The sequence below is a fragment of the Lutjanus erythropterus genome, chromosome 6 (genome assembly GCF_056507025.1).
Source record: "Lutjanus erythropterus isolate fLutEry1 chromosome 6, fLutEry1.hap2, whole genome shotgun sequence".
NCBI lineage: Eukaryota > Metazoa > Chordata > Actinopteri > Lutjaniformes > Lutjanidae > Lutjanus > Lutjanus erythropterus.
In genome coordinates, this window is record NC_139322.1 from 38,035,475 (window position 1) to 38,056,623 (window position 21,149).

The window sequence follows — 21,149 nt, forward strand, 5'->3', positions numbered from 1 at the left end:
ACCAGTGGCCTGTGAGAAGAAAAGGAAATAAAGAGGAAATATGACACATTTCTCTTATATTCAAACTGAAAGTAAGATGGATGTATCGTTCCCAATTCAGATGAGCGCCTTGTGGCTTAAGATGTGCAGAAAAAACATAAAAGACACCTGAAAACACAACACAGTGTCTGTCGAGGTATATATTAGTCACATATGTTGATTGATTTGATAACATCTATGTCAATTCTGTTTTAGGACTAAATGTAACGTTCTGTGTGGATTCAGGGCGCATCGCCGTGCTCTGTTAACATCTCGTTAAATTTAACAGAGCCGAGCTCACAGTAGAACGTCTCCTCCTTCTAAAAGATAATCTATGATTTCTTACGACTGATAAAAAGACACACATTCATTCAGCAAATATTTAACATAGTTCAGTTTAAGTTTTAGCTCCATGTAGAGTGATGTTTCCAAGATAATGCTTGTGAGCAGAAGACCTCACTGATATATGAAAAGTCTGTTTTATAAAGTGCTAAACATAATCAGAGTCTGATAATCAATAATGACACAGACCAGGGATGGTTGCAACGATTTTTGTTTAAGCATCAGTAACTCAGTAGTTGTTTGTAGATCTCTCAAACTGTGATACATAGTACCCATATTTGTTTACAGTTAATTACTTTTAACTCTCTCCTAACTCTTACTGCAGCTGCTTTCAGTACGTGTTCTGCCATTTAGAACGATGGATGTACTTCAAAACGCCAGCGTCAGATGCCTTTAGTGCGTTTTGGCTTTGAGGGGTAATTTGCTGATTTAAGATCTGCATCTGATTTATGAAAGAATTTTATATAAGAATAAGGAATAATTTTGAATAAAGTGAAAAATTTAAAGGGAAAAAATTATGACTCACTTCATTTGTGACTACAACTACGACTAAAATGAAAACTGTGACTACATCTCAACAAACAAAACAAAAACTAAAAACCTAAAATGTGACTAAAACTCACGAAAATGTCCAGTAAGTGAATAAGACTAAAACTAAATTAAACATTGATGTCAAAATTAACACTGGACATGACCTATGTAACTTACGTCCAGTAAGTATTTTACCAAACCTAAACAAAACTGCAACCATTTCACAAAGTTAACCACATTTTTATTTTTGTAACCATGACGATGTTAACATGACTATGGATCTGCTCTCCACAGATGCAGGAGGAGTTGGTGTACTTATATCAACTCAAATCATAATTTAAAGTCTTTCCTCGAAATTATGCATAACTTAAAACTTCAGATAACGTCGACTTTTGGATTCACATGGGACCAAACCCTGGTGTCCTGGGTGTATCAGCTAAAATCCACCAGGCGCCGCTGCGGTGCATTATGGCTGACTGCAGCCATTCTACACAGTACGTGTGGTTCCACCAGCAGCACCCAAGTCTGTTTTTGATGGATGCCGCGTCGATTAACACAGAGCAGATCGAATGGGCAGGAAGTCAGACACAGAGAAGGCAGGGAGAATCCAGTTAATATTCAAAATAAAAGACTCTGTGCAGACTCTCAATCAAAAAGATGAACAGAAAAAAAACTGTTTAGCTACGTAGCCTGCTTATCCACGGTAGAAGCACAAAAAACAAGGAAAGAGGACCTGATCAACAAAATCTGAGCAAAAATATAAATAGTCAGGCGGGCAAAACACACCGCTGCTGAAACGCTTCTGAAGACAGATCAGAACTGTGGTGCAGACGTGTTGTGCTTGGTGGAATCAACTGGTAAGAGGTAAGTGTTTGAGTAACACTTTCTATGAAGGTCTAGTTTATAATGCATTAGGAGCACATGCATAAGACGTTATAATGCATTTATAATGCTTCATACATGTCATTATAATGGTGTATAATCATGTATAAGAACTTATACCAAGGTTTAAGGTTTAAAGTGACAACTGTATAAAGTTATTAGCAATTGTATGACATTATAACACAATTATAATCACTTAGGAGCAGTATTTTGCTGGCTGTAAGTAAAGTGTGAGTTAAAAATTATACACCATAATGATCTTTAAAACAACTTTATTTTGCAAAAACAAAATAAAAAGAAAAGGTGCATGTTATTCTGTACATATCAATACAATTGAAATCTGTAAAAAAAAAAAAAAAAAAAAGCTTATACATTATGTCCACACTTGTAATACTTTATAAACCTTGGTATAAGTTCTTATACATGATTATACACCATTATAATGACATGTATGAAGCATTATAAATGCATTATAATGTCTTATGCATGTGCTCCTAATGCACTATAAACTAGACCTTCATAGAAAGTGTTACTGTGCTGGTCTCTGCCTTCATGTTAAACCCTGAGTATCAGCAGAGGTAGGGACTATTTCCAAAGTTAAGATATCACTTTACTCCAAAAACAGGGCCAAAGTTGCATCAGTCTTTGACCATTTAGAGCTGATTTCCTACTCTGAGACTCTTCATAAATAGAGGCCCTAGTCCCCTCACACCTACATGTCCACTATATTCTTGCATTCTTCCATCTTACGCTGCACTGAATACCCCAATTCCAACACCGAAAAATAGGTTAACCTGCTGACATTGGCTACCTACCGGCGAGAGCCCAACCCAGACCTCCGATTGGCTGGAGCAGGGGCAGACATGGGGCCAGACAGCCTCTTGTGCAACCTTTAGCTTCTTCTGTCCGTCCTCACTCTGTCTCTCTGTCCTTCAGCTCAGCGCTGAGAGCCTGCAGGGAGACACAGACATGACCGGTGAGTGACCTGATCGCATGACGGACACACACACACACACACACACAGAGAAGAGGGAGGAAGAGACTGGACAACAAAAGCAGGGACAGCTTGAGGAAATGACAAAACTATTGAGGTTACACACACACACAAACACACACACGTTCGTCCCTGTTTGCCTCAGCAGGAAGCTTCGGTGGTGCTGCTGACTCAAGCTGACACTTAGCTGGCAGAGACGGAACATCCGCAGCCAATCAGCTCCCAGCCATGTGGGAGAACTAGCCAATCAACATTCTGTCTCATCTCAGGCCAAATACCAGCGAGAGGAGCAGAAGCGAGGACAGGGATCTGACATTTGCATCTGCAGCTGTGTGTGAGGACAGATACGTGTGTGTTCAGTAAAGTGTGTGTGTTCATGTGTGTGACCTGACGTGAGAGCGCCCATGTGCCTCTTTGAGTACTCACTCAAAGACACACACGAGGCTGCAGAGAGATGAGGACGGAGCGTCTCATAAACATTTAATCATTACCCTCATCAGTGACCCAGCAGAGCTCGTCCTGGTGTTACGCTTTTTATTCAAGTAGAAGTACGGATACTTGTATGGTGAACACACTTTGGTAAAAGTAGAAGCACTGATTCAACTTATTTACTCAAGTATAAATGAAAAAGTACAGGCTCTAAAATACATTCAAAGTATAAAAGTCAAAAGTATCTCTCTGAAGGACATTTCTACTTAATTTTTCTGTGCAAAGATTTCTGAACCTCACATTTTCTCTGCAGTTGAGTCTCCCTCTGTTGTCTGTTTTGTCTTGTTACATCATTTTCATCTTAAATCTTGTTGTGTTGTTTTGGTTTTATTACACTGTTTTCATCTTGTTACGTTATTTATTTCTTATTACTTCTTTCTCTTCTTGTTACATCAATTTGTCTTCTTTTTATGTCGTTTTCATCTTATTACATTGTTTTAGTCTTGTTATGTCATTTCTGTCTCATATCGTTCTTATCTTGTCACGTCTTGTTACGTTTTTTTCATCTTGTTATGCCTTTTTTTGTCTTGTTCCACCAAGTTCATATTCTGACATTTTGTTTTTTATGTTGTTTTCATCTTGTTACGTCATTTATATCTCATTACGTCTTTTTTGTCTTGTTACATCTTGTTCTGTCATTTTCGTCTCATTGTGACATTTGTCTTGTTACATCTTTTTCGTCTTGTTACATAGTTTTCATCTTTTTATGTTGTTTTTGTTATGTTGTTACAGCATTTTTGTCTTGTTACATCTTGTTGCATCATTTTTGTCTTGTTACGCCATGTCTCTTACTATGTTGTTTTCATCTTGCTATGTGGTTTACATTATTTTCGTCTAATTGCGTATGTTGTGTGTGATAGGCACTGATGGATGCGCAAGGAATCCTCTTTTCTCTGTGTTCTGTCTTGATGTTGGGAAGGCACTCTTGGGGCATTGATGCAATGATGCAATCAAAGATAACCAAAGAAACAAGGTTGTTTTGAAAATGTAAAGAGTAGAAAGTACAGATATTTGTGTTAAAATGTAAGGAATAAAAGTAAAAAGTTGTCGGAGAAATAAAGACTCAAGTAAAGTTCACCTACCTGAAAAAAAATCTGCTTAAGTACAGTAATTAAGTATTTGTACTGAGTTACTTCCCACCTCTGAAGAGACAGAGATAAAAGGAAAAAGCAGCACACAGGAGAAAAGAGGAGGATTATTCTCATCAATAATACATCACACACAACTTAGTGAGCTCTTCAGTGCCAGGTTTGTGTACTGTATGGAAATGAAAGGCACCTGCTGTAAGTCACCTTCCTGCTCTAACATCTCCACATGCTGTGTTGGTCCCCTGCCAAAAAACCTGGCATCACTCCTCAGTTCATTTTTGGTTTTTAACTGGCACAGACCAAAATGCCTCTTGGACGCAGTTGTACAGACCTACAACCAAACAGCAACGACGTATGTGTGACGTTGTGCTGAGCCATGCATGCAAAGTCGGGGCGGTGCTCAGTCCTGTTTCAAGCAGCAGAAAACTGTGATTTCAAATTACAGCTAAACAGCACACTAACATGTGTTTGGGTTGAGAAATAAGCAATGCTGTAACAGAATCTTGATTCATATTTTGACAGCTCTGAGTGAGTGTGTGTGATGAATAGACCTGCATCTTGTCCAGAGCTAATGTTCAATACTACTGGAACTATCAGCCCAGTATTTACTGTGCACATTCATGACTGTATGCTGAAGGACCTCGGTGATTCGCAATTTTTGAAAAACCTTGAGAAACTTTGACTTTTATGTCTTTCTGCTTTTGAGGCCGGAGGCATTATGTTTTCAGGTCATATTCTTATTAATTCAATATCCCAGGAAGGAGGGAATTTCTTCAAAGTTTCCACATATGTTCACCTGGACACAAAGATGAACTGATCAAATTATGGTGGTCAAAGGTCAAAGGTGACGGCTTCTATGCCGTCACTCAAGATTTAATTTGCTAATCAAACAAATATCTAAAAGGAAAAAATTATGAGGTAATGATATTTTTTACCGCAAAGGTTGAAGGTCAACTTCACTGTGACATCATAATGTTCAGCTCTCTATCAGTCGTCTGTCCTGGAAATTATTCACTGGAATCACACATGTATGAAGCACTGGAAGAAACTGGATGGATGGATCATGGTTTTGGATAAAATAAGTACATTAGTTATGTTAGTTAAGTTACATTACAATGGATCTTTAAAGCAGGGGACGTTTGCTTTCAGAACAGTGTTCAGTCTGATGACATGACTCAGAAACTCCCTCCTGTCCTCTCTCCCTCTTCAGTCAGTGAATGAGGACATACACTAAATGGAACCATGTTAATAAAGCCTTACACTGTTACCTCTCTGCTGTGTCACTTTAATCCCGTTAACACTACAAAGCTCCCTCCTCTTAAACTTTATCCATGTCTGAGCTCAAATGAATTCCTCTAGCACTGCTCTCTGTCATTTCATCTTTTTATAGCATCACTGCTTTGATTGGACTCCAGATGCCAGATGGGAACTTGTGTGCGTGTGTGTGTGTGTGCGCATGTATATTCTACATCTCATTCACAGTGCTCGTTTTAAAGGGGAAGTCCACTAATCGTGGGGAGTACCGCAGTTTTTTGTTGTAAACTACAAGAGGTAAATTTCAACTTTTGTTAAGGGGCCAAATATTTTTTGTTGTTGCTGCATTTGGCCCTATAGACAGATGATCAACATTCTGCAGAGTCATCCACATTTCTGTTACAGAGAGAAACATTTCTGTGGTTTGCAGATGTAACTCTAGGTCACAGCAGCTCCTTGTGCTGTTACAACACCTCTTTGTCGAGTACAGCCTTCTTTGTGAATGTGCACATGAACACACAGATGTCAGGCAGGTTTGAGTGCTGCACATGTTTGTTCTACCTGATTAAATCCAGAGTAAACAGGCCAAATACCTCCTGATCATGTTAAATGACGTGTCTTTCAGTTCCAGTCATTTATGAATCTGCTCAATCAGTGTATAATAAAGTGATGTAACAAAACATCCGAATCGTCATGATCAAACACTGAGTGAATCAAAGAGATGAAGATGAAACACAGGCAGCAGGAAAGATGAATAGAAGAAACCTGCAGCCACTGCTTCAATTTGATTGGCTGGTGGGACTGTTTAGATCAAAGCTACAGGGAATATGACTCTGATGATGGAGAAACAAATGATTACCTTTCACATGGGCACACAGACAGAACAGACAGAGACAGATAAAATGTCTATTTCTTACTAAACTAAATGCACAAATTACATTAATGTGACTTGGAATAAGAGTGGGGGAGACCGGGGGCTATTGTAACAGTGGGCGGTGATGGAGTAGAGCAATGACACTTACACATGCTCAGTGGGATTCTCTCTCTGTCTGTGTTAAAGGAGCAGGATCATGTCAGCCAGCAGAAGTTTTTGTTTTTAAACTGATTTTGAGGTATGAAAGTTGGATGTACAGTGTTTTTCCTAAAGTTTAAAGACATCAAATTCAAACTTACATAAATTGTATATCTAGGTTATTGGTTAAAATGAACATGAACAAACTATGCTAATATAGCTGCTGCTACCTAGCAAACAAGATTTTATCATGTCTGCAAGATCAGGGGCGATTGTAATTATGTTACAATGCACACACTGTGTTTTATTTGAATGCATACAATTCTGGACATCTAACAAAATTTGACCCGTATTCAAATAATATAAATGAATAAATTAAAATCATAATTAGATACAGCAGTGATGTGATTACTCTGATGTGTGATTTTATTTGAGACTTGTTTTTTCAGTGATACAATTACCCCCACCCAGGAGGCAAGTTTAATGCTCTGTCATGAGCCATTAAATGGAACGTTTTAGTCTTGTCTTTATTAGTGAAAATATATCATTTGTATTAAACTAGTGCAGATATATCATTCTTGGGATCTGGGACAAAACTATATTTTGAGGGGGTTTTCATTTATACTCTCCAGTTATGCTGGAAAATAGATTTTAAAAGATAAAACTCTTCGCTATTAAACCTTGTAATGTGCTAATCTCCTCTAGATTAAATTTCTTATTAAATGCTGTCATCAACTCTGTCAGATGGAAAATCTGATGGATTTGATGTCTTACAGAGTTGGCTTTTTTTTTTTTTTCACAGCCCAGTCATAGTGAGCAGCCATTTTATTTTTTAAAGCTGCTCAGAGTTCTCTTTATGTTGATCAAAACATACATTTTTAAACCATAATTCTTATTTAGCTTTGATTTAGAAGAGCTACAGAGTTGACATGTTATTGTTGAGACACATCTGATAGAAATATTATTTAATGAAAATGTTGACAAAAAGAAAGTTTTTCAGTGCTTGAGCAATATTTCAGGAAGAACCAGGAACCAGGAGGCGAAACAGTAGAGTGCAGCTAAATCTGCCTGATTAAATCACGTTTTTGTAAAAATCTGACGGAGTTGACAGAAATCTGGGACACAACTTTAGAGGGCCAGTATTTTCATAACAAATCATAACAAAGATGATTATAATAGCACCTTTGTATACCTATGTTATTAGTAAGTATGGTTAGTTTTAGATTTTGAAGGCTTTTAACACATTTAAATTGTTTGAAGTTGTGAATTCTTGTCTGGGACAAGGCTGGTACACAGCAAGTTTAGAAATAGAAAAAGATCATGAATCATATATATTTCATATATATAAATCCTTAAAGCACGAACTTTTACCAAAAAATGGAATTAGTATTGCTATTAATATTTTTTAAGTTATTTTTGGTAGGACATGATTTGTCCAAATTCTCAGAAAAGATGACTAGTATATTTCAAAAAAATGTTACAATGGCCCCTGGTCTCCCCTACATATAATCAATTGTATTTTTTTATGTTTATGGTATTTTCGCTATATATATATATAAAACATATGTATATATACATTTAGATATATATTTTTCCCATGAAGTGCACTCCACACAGTGTGACGTAGGCTTGTAAAGGCAGCGTGTGGCCGCTGCCACAACAGATGAAACCACATCACAGCACATCATACAGGATTTATTAAGCTCAGCCTGTTACGTAACAGCACCATCCCCAGCCGCAGACTGACAGTGAGGTCGGCACGCAAGCAGCTTCTGTGCTGATGGGACAGAAACGCACAGCAGGTAGAGAGAAGAGACAGGCGGCGAGAGAGGGATGGATGGAGCAGTGAAAGCAGGGAAGAGGAGGAAAGGCGAGCCAATGAGATGAAAGGAAGAGGCGGCGCATGTCAGGGACCCTGTGAAGGTGAGGAAGTGGAGACAGACAGGAAGAGGAGGAGGAGATGAGGAAGATAGAGGATGGACAGCACTATTATGTGAAGTGTGACAATCTGGACACACACACACACACACACACACACACACACACAGTCACTGTTTCTCCTCCTCTGTTACTGCAGCAGAGGAGACTGCAGGTCCTGTCATGAAAGACAGTGTGTCCTTGCTGTATTTACAATGATCTGACCTTGACTAATCCCTAAAACCAATGTTCTGCAGAGTCGGAGCATGCATGTATGTTTTTGCATTAAATTGCATATATGTAACACAAAAAAATGTGAGAAAAGGGTTTCGATGCAGACACACAAATAGGTGATAAAGCTCTTTTTCTAAGCCGGACTGCAGTGGTAATGCAACTCACGACTCGCACCCCATAGGTTGGGACAGGGTGGGGAGGGAGGGTGTCTGTATGTGTGTGTGAAAGTGTGAGTCACACCAGCTACGCTCTAGAGTCTCTGTGCATTCCCACTTGAAAAACAGGAGAACGCTGGCAAACAGAGGTTTACAGACTGTTAGACGGCCGCGGGGTCGACAACACTGAGTCACTGCTGTTAATCCAGGGGACTCAGTGTGTATATAGATGTGTTTTTGTGTGTGAGTTGCTCATCCAAAGCCCCTCAAGTACTTTTCAACACTTCTTTTGTCTAATGTTTGGACACTGATCAGTGAGAGACGCTGAATCATGATTAAGCCTCCTGTGTGTTTGTGCTCATGTTATACTGTCACACAGAGGTCAACATTGTGCTCAGTCAGAGCGCTCTGGAAAGTTGTGCATCAGCAGCCTGTCATGGTGCACCTCGCTGACACTTTGGTGTCACCATTCATTGTTTACAGCAACAGAGATGCCATAAGACATCTCTGAAACGTCATGTATCTATATTTCATTTCATTCATGGACAATGCCAGTTATCTGTTGCCTCCAAGATGTTATGCAGCCGCCTGCCACTAGTTGGAGGTGTGGCCTCATCTGATGGCAGCCCCTCTTGCAGTACGCCGTAAATGCACATGCCCTGATCGCCTAGGCAACCCTGGATGTTTTTATCAGCAAAGTTGGTGAGAAACCAGCACGGTTTGGCAGTGTTTTATTCTAGAAAATGGAAACAATGTTGAATGCAGACTTACAGAATAAATTTGTATGTAATCACTCAACTGGAGCAACATGTGACCACATTCAGCACAGACATGGACATTAACCTGCAAGCAGAGCAGCTGCTGCTGCTAGCACTGCTAACGTTAGCCACACTGTGTAGCAGGCTGGCAGCTAATGTCAGCTCCATGATGAGTGTGATCCTCTTCGATCTGAAAAGATGAAGCATTTAGTGAGTTGTTGTCATGTTTTGTAAGTTTATGTGCAATGTTTTTATTGCACAGCGCAAAGAGACACATTTCAGCGACATTTAAAATACAATCTGGCGATTGTAGACTGTGATTAACAGCTTAAATGGCTCTTAATACACACAGTATTGTTCCAGACAGTGTTTAACGTTATTAATTAACAAACTGTGCTGAATTTTAACTGTGCTCTAGTGCTTATTTACTGTTAGACTAGTCGACTAGTCTAAATTGAATTTTGTATCAACAGGGAAATTAGTTGCCAGGAACAATCAATGATTTGGTACAATATGATTCAGCCCTGTGACGATGCAATACAAGACAATGTAATGTGTAAATCTTTACATTTGGATTCTATTAATGCTCTATTTGTAGAGTACTATTAGTTGCAAGTAGAACTCCTGATAGTGTTACGAAATCCAGTAACAGAAGAGACAGAGAGAAGGAGACATTACAGTGGTGTTAACATCTTATTAGCAATCTCATTTGTACATGAGATACTGTAACCTACATGAGAATCAGAGAAATAGACCATCTTACTGCAAAAATGCATTTTAAACAGTTTTAAAGATTTGTTCACAGTTTCATATGAAGAGTGCTGTGGTTTTGATTGAATTTGACTGTGTAGAGGAAGTGGGGCGTGGAGGAACAGTGATGCTACATGTTACCTGCCCTTCTGGTGACGTGCCATCTCTGCATGGCAGGAGACTCATAATTGTTGGACTCAGTACTGGATGACCTCGTCATTAGCTCAAATAAATTCTAAGTACTGCAGTGGCATCGACCATGTGTTCTCCTGGTCTAAGAACGGTTAGCTAAGCAAGCTGGTACTACTAACAAGCTGGTAGAATTTCTCTTCTTCGACATAAAAGCTCCATAGCTTAAGGAGGATTTCTCTGATTTAAATAATACATCTGTCTCTATCTAACAAGATGATGATGATGACTCATTCTCCTCTCTGCACAGACCGCACAGTCAGCAGCTCTTATTAGCTGCTGGGGAGACTGAAAAGTGTCTCTCTCCAATCGTGGAGCTATACAGTGCTATAAATACTCACAGCTGTCCAAGAGCAAGATGAGGTGGAAATCTGAATTGTGAAACTGACATTTTCTGTCATAAAACATCTTGTTTGGTAAAATATTCTATATGGTGTGTGGATAATTTAGGTGTAATAGAAAATTTACCAGTGCTTGATCAGTACTCCCACCTTTTTTAAACCAGGAAATGAGGCAGAGGTCTTTAGGGTACAGCTAACACTTTTTATGCCTGATTAAATCACGTTTTTGTAAAAATCTGACAGAGCTGATAGAAAACTGGGACACAACTTTAAAGGGATAACATTTTCATTAAATAGATTTTAAAACAAAGTTGTTTGAAGTTGTGAATTCTTGACTGGGACAAGGGTGTTTTCTGGCACAGAACAAATTTAGAAATTAAAAAAAAATTAAGCAAACAAAAACTTTTCATTAATTACATATACAGTATAAAAAAAATGGAATTAGAGTGTTGGTATCAATACTTTTCAAAGTTTCTTTGGTAGGACAAAAAAAACAAGAATGGCTGTCCATCAAAACAACAGCTATTCTGCAGGCGCACCATCACTGCATCCTAAGTTTATTTTCTTAGCTTTTCTCTCCTCTCTGCTATGCAGTGGATGCAACAGTCTCAAACAGGGCTTGTATCTAGTCTTCCTGGCGCTGCGTCTTTATAGTACTGTCTCCTGCCAGGATGATAAAAACAGAACTGACTGGTAGTATTTGAGCTCCAGTTGCCCACTCACTCAAACATTTCAGTGATTTTCATTGTGGAAACTTTTTTTTAAAGATAATCGCTGCCAACCACAACAAGAGAGACACAGATTGCAGTCTGTCCTCCTCCAGGTGTCCAGGGTGGAGAGGAGGACACGAGACTCAGGCCTGTTTGGCGACACCGGAAGTTGCCATAAGGCAGAAATATACTTGCTTTTAACTACGCGTTTGCATATGCACCCCTACACATTCCTACACTTCATGGCTGCCTCGCATATCCTGCGTCCGTTTGGAGCGATGGTTGTGGTTGTGTTGTGTTATCCGAATCAAGGATCTAGAGCAAATCCCCAGGAAGTGTGCCAGAGTAAATTTGACAAACTGTGTACGAAAAACATCACGTGATGCACAGCCCCCCCAAAAAACCTTTTTCCAATAGACTAATATTGCAGCTGTGCAACGGTGAATACATTTTTTGAGTGAAATGTTTAACTTGCCAACCCTCATGATTTTCCCAGGAGATTCCCATTTTTATTGCCCACTTCCTATTCTCTCTTGGGATCACAATTCTCATGTATTTCTCCAGAAATCTGACAATTTTTCACACCTTCTTTTCCTTTTCATTATCACAACCTGGTTCTAACATGATACGGCAAGTATACACCTTTATACAACTCTAAAAGTCTGCTGTTTCTTCCCAGGCAACAATACAGCTACACCAAACCAGACGTCCTGAGAAGTTTCCTAAGGAAAGCTTTAAAGGGAAGGGACATGCATTTTGTAAAATATGACATGTCAATTTTGTTTTAGGGACAGGGACAAAATAATAAATGAATGAAAGGAAACTGATGAATATTAGTTTATGCCAGAGAAGGATGAATTATTCTGTAGTACAATTAATGCTCGTCAAATGTACTTTGTACTTTTGGACTGTTGTTTTGTGTTTCTCATTGTTAAAAAGTCAACAGAATGCAGGAAACAAAGTCTCGGAGACTCAAAATGTTCAGCATTGAAATTATCCCTATTTTTGAGTTCTCAAGATTGGCAGGTGTGGCATAACAAGCCTCGCAAAACAACTTGTTTCACCATCAGAATTTGATTCATTTGGTGCAACCAAATTTAGGAAAACTAGAAGAGCTGCATGATTAAAATATTTTATCCCCATTCATCCCCAGAAGTTAGCCAGCTCAGTCAGTGGAAGTCTCCAATATGCTCGCTCTGTGGTTTTTGCAATGTAGAAGCATATGTAGAAGATCGGGGTAATTTTATACTCTGAGGTCGGCTTCACAGCCCACTGAGCATTTTCATAGTAATGAACAGAGGACCACATCTAACACCTTAACCATTAGGGCTGGAAAATTCAGTAAAAAAGTCATATTGCGATTATTTTGACTGAAATTGCGATTGTGCTTTATGATATGATTAGTGGAGATGATCAGTTTTGTGTTACAATTTTCATGTTCACTGAAAAAGATAAATAAAAAATTATTAAAATCATGTTAATCTGATATTTATTGAGGTCTGAACCAAACAAACGTGTTTTCTTTCATCTGGAGAACGAGATTTGTAGACCAGGTCACCTCTGCAGCACTACAGTACTTCATTATAATCCTGTTTTCTCACACGTTTTTCCTTTTTCAAAAAAATGCAATTTGCAATATGGCACTTGGACATTTTGTGGTTTTATTGCAATTGTGATTAATTGTGCAGGCCTAATATTTATCATTTATTTATTTAAGAAGGATCCCCATTAGCTGGTGCCCATGACACCAACTAATCTTGCTGGGGTCTAAGCCCTAATATCCAGTTCTTCTTATTAGATCCATGGTATAAATACAGAGGGCTTACAGACTGTAAATGGTTAAAGGCTACATTTATATAGTCCTTTTATCCAAAGCATTTTACAAGGTTTTTGCTGCTCATGCAGCCATTCACAAACACACTCCCACACTGATGGCAGTGAGCTACCACACAGGCAAATGTGACAAATGTGATTTGTGATATTGCAATATACTCTGTATGAAATGCATATCTGCACATTTTGTCAAGCAGGCAAAAACAATCTCTCAGTAAGAACTATAAAGCACATTAACATATTCTCTCCCCACACTGAGCGACTCTATGGTTTTGAGCAGTTTGTGTACAATGCATGCTGGGTATATTTACAGTAGGCTGCAATGTCAGTTACTCTGCCAATTATTAAAGCCACCAGAGCAGCTTGACTTTAATGGAAAACATAAACCACATGAGCAGCCAGGACAGCAACACACATAGCAACTACACCATCCTTCGAGCCTCTTTTGCTCCACAGACATGCATGCAGTCCAATAATGAACGTGCATTAGTGTAAATCAGAGTACTGCTGGAGAAGAGTCAAGCAAATACTCACGCATTCATCAGATCTGTCCTCCTCAGTAAACACAGGCTGAGAATAACCTTCAGTAAAGAGCACAAACAGTGACTTTTGGTTTTCACAGATCAGGACAATCCTGCAGAGTCACCCTACTGCTGCAGCGGACGCAGACTAGCTTAGCTAAAATCCAGCAGAGCACAGCAATAAAGCTACAGCACAGCTCCTACTGGACCATCAGTCAACACAACACGTAAAACAGAAAGTGAAAGGGAAACGGACGGAGAGGACGATATGGCAAATTTCCCCAAAACTTGAAAACATATCTTTAATAGTCTATTTAATGAAATGTCCCTGCTTATTAGCATGGAACAGAGCCAATTACACCACAGCCTCACTGGATTTTTACAAGATTTATGCCTCATTTGGCTGCAAGTTCTGTGTAAAATGCAAATGGCGTTAATTTGACTTTTGAGGCACTTTACACAACTCTGTTATCTGAGATGACTGAGAATCTCATAATCTTAATCAGGTCAAACGCTCAAAATATCTTTCGCCATGGGTTTGTCATTAGTGAGCTGAGCAGCAGCGATTAAAAGGACGCCAGAGTGCTGCAGCCTAAGTGATCACGCTAATAGCCTGTGTGAACTATTTTCCTCAGAGGCAAGACAAGCAAAGAGCATTGATAAAAACAGGAAATCAATATTCACAATCATGCTAATACCATGTGGGAGGAGACTAAAGACTATAATACATTAATCTCCTCACCCTCTGTCTACATCAGCCTCCATTCAGGATGAAGTTACACTGATAAGAAGAAGGCATCAAGAAAAATTAATAAAAAAAATCTTTATATTAAAAATAGTGTCATATCCTTATCTTGAACATGATATGGCAAATAGTTACCTATTTATATTATTTTCCAGCAGATACAGAGCAACGTTAGCATTTTGCAAGTTGTGTTTCTGGACACACATACACATACACATACATTCAATGCTTTAAAAAAAAAGCTGAGACAACAAAAATGTTAAAGTTTAAAAGTTTTGCTGAACTACAATCTTTAATTGAGATTATTTACTTTTCTTCTTTGTATAAACTTGAATTGTTGAGTTTTAGAAAATAAAAAATGCATTTCAAAACTTGGGCACAGTGAGCTGTGCACCTAATTTGTCATTGTTTCTCTGACCAAAAATCAAACGGTTTTAATTGAAAATCTAAAAATTTTAACTGTCATTCAACTGCACTTCAGTGAATTTTTTATTTTTTAAATACAATTTGTTGGGGTCTCTAAAATTCAGTGATTTAAGTTTATCTAAAGAGGAAAAGTAAACTATATCAACAAAAGATCAGTAGTTGGTAAAACTTTTTCAGAATGTAAGGACTTGAGTTGGGCTCAAAATTCAAAAATTCTACTGCAGTACATTGTCTCAAAATTTTAAGTTTTCTCAACTTTTTTTTATCAAGTAAAAGTCAAGTAAATTTTACTTATATAGTGCATTATCATAAATGAGGTTATCCAGGGCACTTTTCAAATAGAGCAGGTCAAGACTGGATTCTATGATACTATTTACAGAAACCCAACTATTCCCACCATGTTAAAGCACCTGTCAACAGTAGTAAGGAAAAACTCCCTTTTGAAGCTATAATATGTTAAATCTTTTGTTCAGTTGTGTACTTACATTATCCCAAAAGTTTCCAACAATGCAGAAATCTGTAGTTTATTGAAAGTACTGTAATGTGTGTTTCCTGCTAACCTTTGCTAGCTAGTTGCTAGCCGCTGTAAACACAGGCTAAAACACGGGATTCAACAGTGAGGAAAGAAGGAAGTCGTGACTAAACATGACATGAAACAAACTTTAATGTAACCATTAATTCAGCCTGAGCAGAGGTGACAAAAGTACAAACATTTTGTACAGAATAATTATATACTTTACTTAGTTTTTGTCATGTTACATCTTATCAGGTCATTGTCATCTAGCTACATCATATTTGTCTTGTTACATCTTTTCCATTATTTTTGTCTTGTTATGTATTGTTACGTTTTTGTCACGTCATTTTCATCTTACGTCTTTTTGCGTTGTTTTCTTCTTGAATTAAAACTAAAGTAACAAACCTCTTTTGAAAAAGTAACAAGTAGAGCGTACAGACATTTGTGTTACAATGTAGGGAGTAAAAGTAAAAAGTTGTCAGAAAAATAAAGACTCAAGTAAAGTACAGATACCTGAAAAATCTACTTAACTACAGTAACAAAGCATTTGTACTCAGTTACTTCCCACGTATATTCATCAGCTATGGTGGTTGCTTAAAAGTGAAAATAACAGCTCCCATGATCCCACACTACACAACATCATCAAACTACGTCTTTTGTCATTGTTATAATGTGAGAGAGTTAACATATTGTCCATTAGGCAGGAACCTGGAGCAGATGCAGGCTGGGTCGGCAGCCATCTGTCTCCATCAATTGGATGGGTCACTTTCTCTCAGCTCTGACTGAAAAAGGATTTATTAGAGCTTTTTTGCTAAATACAGCTGGAAGTGGGGTTGATAAAAATAGCAAAGCTGAACCAAAACAGTAAAGTTGCAGAATGTGAAACCAGATCAACAGACTCAAGGATGCTAAAAAACTCTTCAGAGTTGAGGGGAATAACAGAGTCTGGTCATAATGGGTTTCTTACTACGAGTGACTCCTTTCCCATTCCACCAATAATATGAAATACTGAATATTGCAGATAAACTCTAATGGAGAGAGATTTGGAGATTAAATGTGACAAAATAAGCAAAATTTTTACACTAAAAAAGTTCCCCTCAGCTTTAGAGAGCTTTATAGCAACTTTCAGCACACTTGTCTTGGTTTTCTGGCCTACAACTGTAAGGTTTTGACTCACTCTCATGGTTGTTTCTGGTTGCAGCAGGCAGCTGTTTTCAGCAAAAAAAACCCACTCCATGCTACATGCCCAGCAACAAACAGCAGACGGACACAGATAGAGACTAGGTGGCGAACAAATTGGAGCATTTAGTCGCATAAAGGCTCATTTATGTTCCCTTTAAGAATGAAAATGTTTCAAACTAAGAAACCATCACTACCCATGTACATCAGTATGTCCTTTACGTTAGCAGGGATGTTAAGCAACACATCCAACAAAGGACGCTGCTCAGAATCAAAAGTTTTATTGACAGCACAGGCAATGTTGTTGACAGCTGTAGTCTGCATGGCCAATAAAAACATTACAACATGTGGATGGACAATTCTTTTCACTACCTAAGTAACGTCCAGTACAGTACAGTGTCTTGTGGTCATGTTCCACTTGAACTACTGGCTACAATGCTACACACTGCCCCCATGACCACTGGGGGTACTGGTCTGTCTTGTCTGTAAGCTTTCAGAAAACATGCAGAAATACAGACGAAATGAACACAAAGTACTGACAGAAGGTTTCCATTCCTATCTGTATGCATATCTAACACAGAGCATAAATGAGCCTTAAGAGCAAAATATTTCATTCAGGAGTTGGTGGAGACCAAATCATAGCCACAAATAAATGCTACTGTAGCTCCATATCTTCTGGAATTGTAAATAGGCAACTGCTTACTAATAAGTTCTCATATTACAGTTACTTAAAAGGTGATAATATGTCTTGTCTTGTTGTCGGCTTGTTTCTGCTGCCCCCAAGAGGCCAAGAATCTGTTATTGCAGGTTTACATATTTTCTGGGACGGTGTTTTGAAATGCAGCATGAAAAAAGTTTTTTTTAGCTGTAATATCAGTGCCTCCCTAAACGAAGGTACAAGTGAAGAGTCACAGGAAATATAAAGAAAAAACTATCACTGCTCCATGCTCTTTAAATACATACATATATATATATATATAGTTTGACCTTCTCAGGCCTCCAGAAACTCTTCAGATGAAACAGTCTGCGAACAGAACATCACTCTTTGGATGACCTGCTCACAACCCATAGATGTATACAACCTGCCACAAGGGCTCACAAATAGACACTTCTGCTCTTTAAAGGGTAACGAGCCAAAACGTCTCAGTACCACTGTCCTCTACCATGAAGAATGACTAAAATACTCCATTCAGCTTACTGCTATTTTCAAATGACTGGTGCAACCATGCAAACCTTTTCTTTTACTATTTCCCCTCTCAGCTGCTCAGCTGTGAGTAACACAGTCTCTAATTAACATATAGTGCAAACAACTGAGAGTGAAAGTGACGTGTTTTGCCACTCATACAGGGGAAAACCACTTAGATGGAAACGCTCTTCCTTGCCCTGCAGCTGTGGAGTTAAATGGTGTGATTAGCACTACAACTGCAGTCCACACTAGATTGATCGCTACATGCTTTACACAACAGAGGAAAGAAAAACAACAATCGTGTGACAGTGGAGATATTTCAGAAATAAAGACCTGAAGTGAACTGTTGCATCCTTTCCTGTGAGAGCTGCACTGCTGCGGCGTAACGCTCTTCAGGATCAACGATTCTGTTTGTGGTGAAACTATCACAGGAGAAAAAGGCAGAATTAGGAGATTTTGCCACCTCGGGCGCATCTGAACAAACGCCATGCTGTGAAAACGACTGCCAAGTCACCATGGCGACGGTCAGTCCGCCACTTGTGTGGAAACGTGAGCAGAGGGAGAGCCGCCATTGGCTGAGACGGCTGAGGAACAGGATGGAGAAGCCTGCTGCTGACAAGATGGCCAAGCTGCAGAGGACAGAAGTGACCTGCACCAGAGGACAGTGAACAGCACACAGCTTTGACTCTGTAGTCAAGGTGTGTGGTGTTTCCGCTCTACTCACTTCATTCAGATACTGTCCAGAGTGTACGTGTGCTCATAAATAAGTAAAGGTCCACATGAATGGAAAGATTACTGAACAGGACTATGGGTCACATGCCCAGGGAGTGATGGTGTCAAATTGTGTCAAAATTACTACAGAGACACGCAAAATTACTACAGACTCAAAATGATGACAAAAAGATGCCAGAAAGAGAGACAAAATGATTACATAATAACTACAAAGAGATACAAAACAACAGGAAATAAAAACAAAAGGACCTAAAAAAGTCTCAAAACAAGTACCAAAGTGCCAGACAACTACGAAGAGACTCAGAGCAACAACAAAGAGATTTATACAACCAACAAGAGACTCAAAATAACTACAAAGAGGCACAAAGTAACTACAAAGACACTCAAAACAACTTCAAAGAGATATACAAACAAAACAGAACAAAGTAACTCTAAACAACTACAAATAAACACAAATGGACTTTGAAAAGACACAAAGCAAGTACCGATGTGAAACAACTACAAATAGAACTGAAACAACAACAGAGATGTATACATCCAAAAAGAGACACAAATTGACTACAGAGAGACTGAAAACAACTACAAGGAGACACAAAGTGACTATATAGGTACTCAAAAGGACTTCAGAGAGACTCAAAAGAAGTACCAGTGCACAAAACAACTACAAAGACACTCCAAACGACAACAAAGAGATGTATATGATCAAAAAGAGACACAAAATGATGAAGTGACTACAAAGGCACTCAAAACAACTACAAAGAGATGCAACATGACAACAAATAAACACACAAAGACTTCAAAGAGACTCAAAACAAACCAAGGCCCACAAACAACTACAAAGAGACAAAGAGATGCACCTGGAAGAGACACAAAATGACGACAAATGGATGCAAAACAACCATAAATCTTCTCTTTCAGTCTGAGTGTCTTGCTCTTGTGTTGGAGTGGGTTGTGGGGCCTTGTACATTTCTGTGCCCAGGGGGCTCAGTGTCCCATAATCCGTCCATGCTCGCATGTATTTGGTGCCTGCTTGTCTGTGGTGCATTTCACTGTATTTAAATGCTTCATTCTGACAATACAAGCATTTTGCAGTACAAAAGAAGCAGATTCTAAGACCTGCAGTAGTTGTCATAATAAACCCAAAGGTTATTCAGGAAGATCTGACAATCTCCAAACAAACTCAGCCCTGCACTTCAGTATATCCATTCATTTCTGACTTTGTGCTGCGCTGTTACATTAAGAAACAGACTTCTGGGCTTTTATATTACAAATGTGGAAGGAACACGGCAGTAGATTCACTGAAAATTGAGTTAACCCCCTACAACCTCGTGGAAATTGAATAAAGCTTTGATATCATTACAGTTATTCGGTCTCAACACAGAAAAAGGAGCTGAGCCTGTGTTATCTTTCAGCTGGGACGTGCGTTCCCGAAATACAGAAATGCTGCAAGGTCAAACTGCAGCGCCAGGCAACCTGTCACGACTTCGCTTCCTGCAAACATGGATGTCACTTACTTTGGGTGTAAAACACAGTGAGCGGTGTCTCCATGCGGGGACAGGGGAGCAGAAGGAGACGTTTCGATTCTAAAAGTGCGGATAAATATCTGGCCTGCTATGACGCTGACACCGGTGGACTACATGTATCTGACGCCCAAAGGCCGCGGGGGCTTAGACGCTCAAAAAAAAAAAACATGGGCGCACGGGATGACAAGACGCGCAAACATCTGCCGGAGCGCAGTGCGCAGCATCCAGCAGCTGCGCCAAAATAAACACAGGTTAGAGCCGGAGCCTTGCGGAATACGCACGGCTCCAAATGAACACGCACATTTCCTGCACGGTTACTCCATTCATATATTATTGATCCTCGATGCACAGCACACTGTCTCCACTCCGCATCCTACGCAGAATGACAGCAGCTCCGGCGCATCTGATGATTTCAATGACAAACTCAGGCCTCTTCTTACCTGTGCCCTCGCCGTTAGTGCTTCCGCGGCTCCATCGCTTCGGTGTTCATGGTTTCCCTGCAGATTCTTCGGCCGGAGCTCCGCTGGATGGAGCGGTGATCCTGGCTCACACACCCGGGGAGGAGGAGGGGAGAGGAGGAGAGGAGAGGAGAGAAGAGGAGAGGAGAGGAGGGGGGCTGGGCCAGGGGGACGCAGGAGGTGCGCTGGATGGCTGCCGCGTGAGGATAGGCACAACAGTACATGGATGGAAGCATCTGCGTCACGTTACGTCGGATTTTCTTTTAAAGGGAAACACCACTCAATTGGTTAAAGAGGGCTCATTGGTCTGTACAGGATTACTGTATAGCTCAGTACAAAGTGCAGGGATCTGTCTGTGTACTGTTAGA

General features: G+C 39.4%; 1 protein-coding gene across 1 annotated transcript in view; it reads right to left on the reverse strand.

Moving 5' to 3' along the window:
* The window catches only part of snphb (syntaphilin b), a 35,567-nt gene extending 14,682 nt beyond the window's left edge, over positions 1–20,885 (reverse strand). The window contains exons 1-2 of the mRNA XM_084721828.1: positions 20,764–20,885; positions 2,589–2,724 (exon numbers count right to left, since the gene is read on the reverse strand). Of these exons, the coding sequence (XP_084577954.1) occupies positions 2,589–2,638 (50 nt within the window). The 5' untranslated portion in view covers positions 2,639–2,724; positions 20,764–20,885. The remainder of the gene's footprint in view (positions 1–2,588; positions 2,725–20,763) is intronic.
* Between the last annotated feature and the right edge of the window lie 264 nt (positions 20,886–21,149).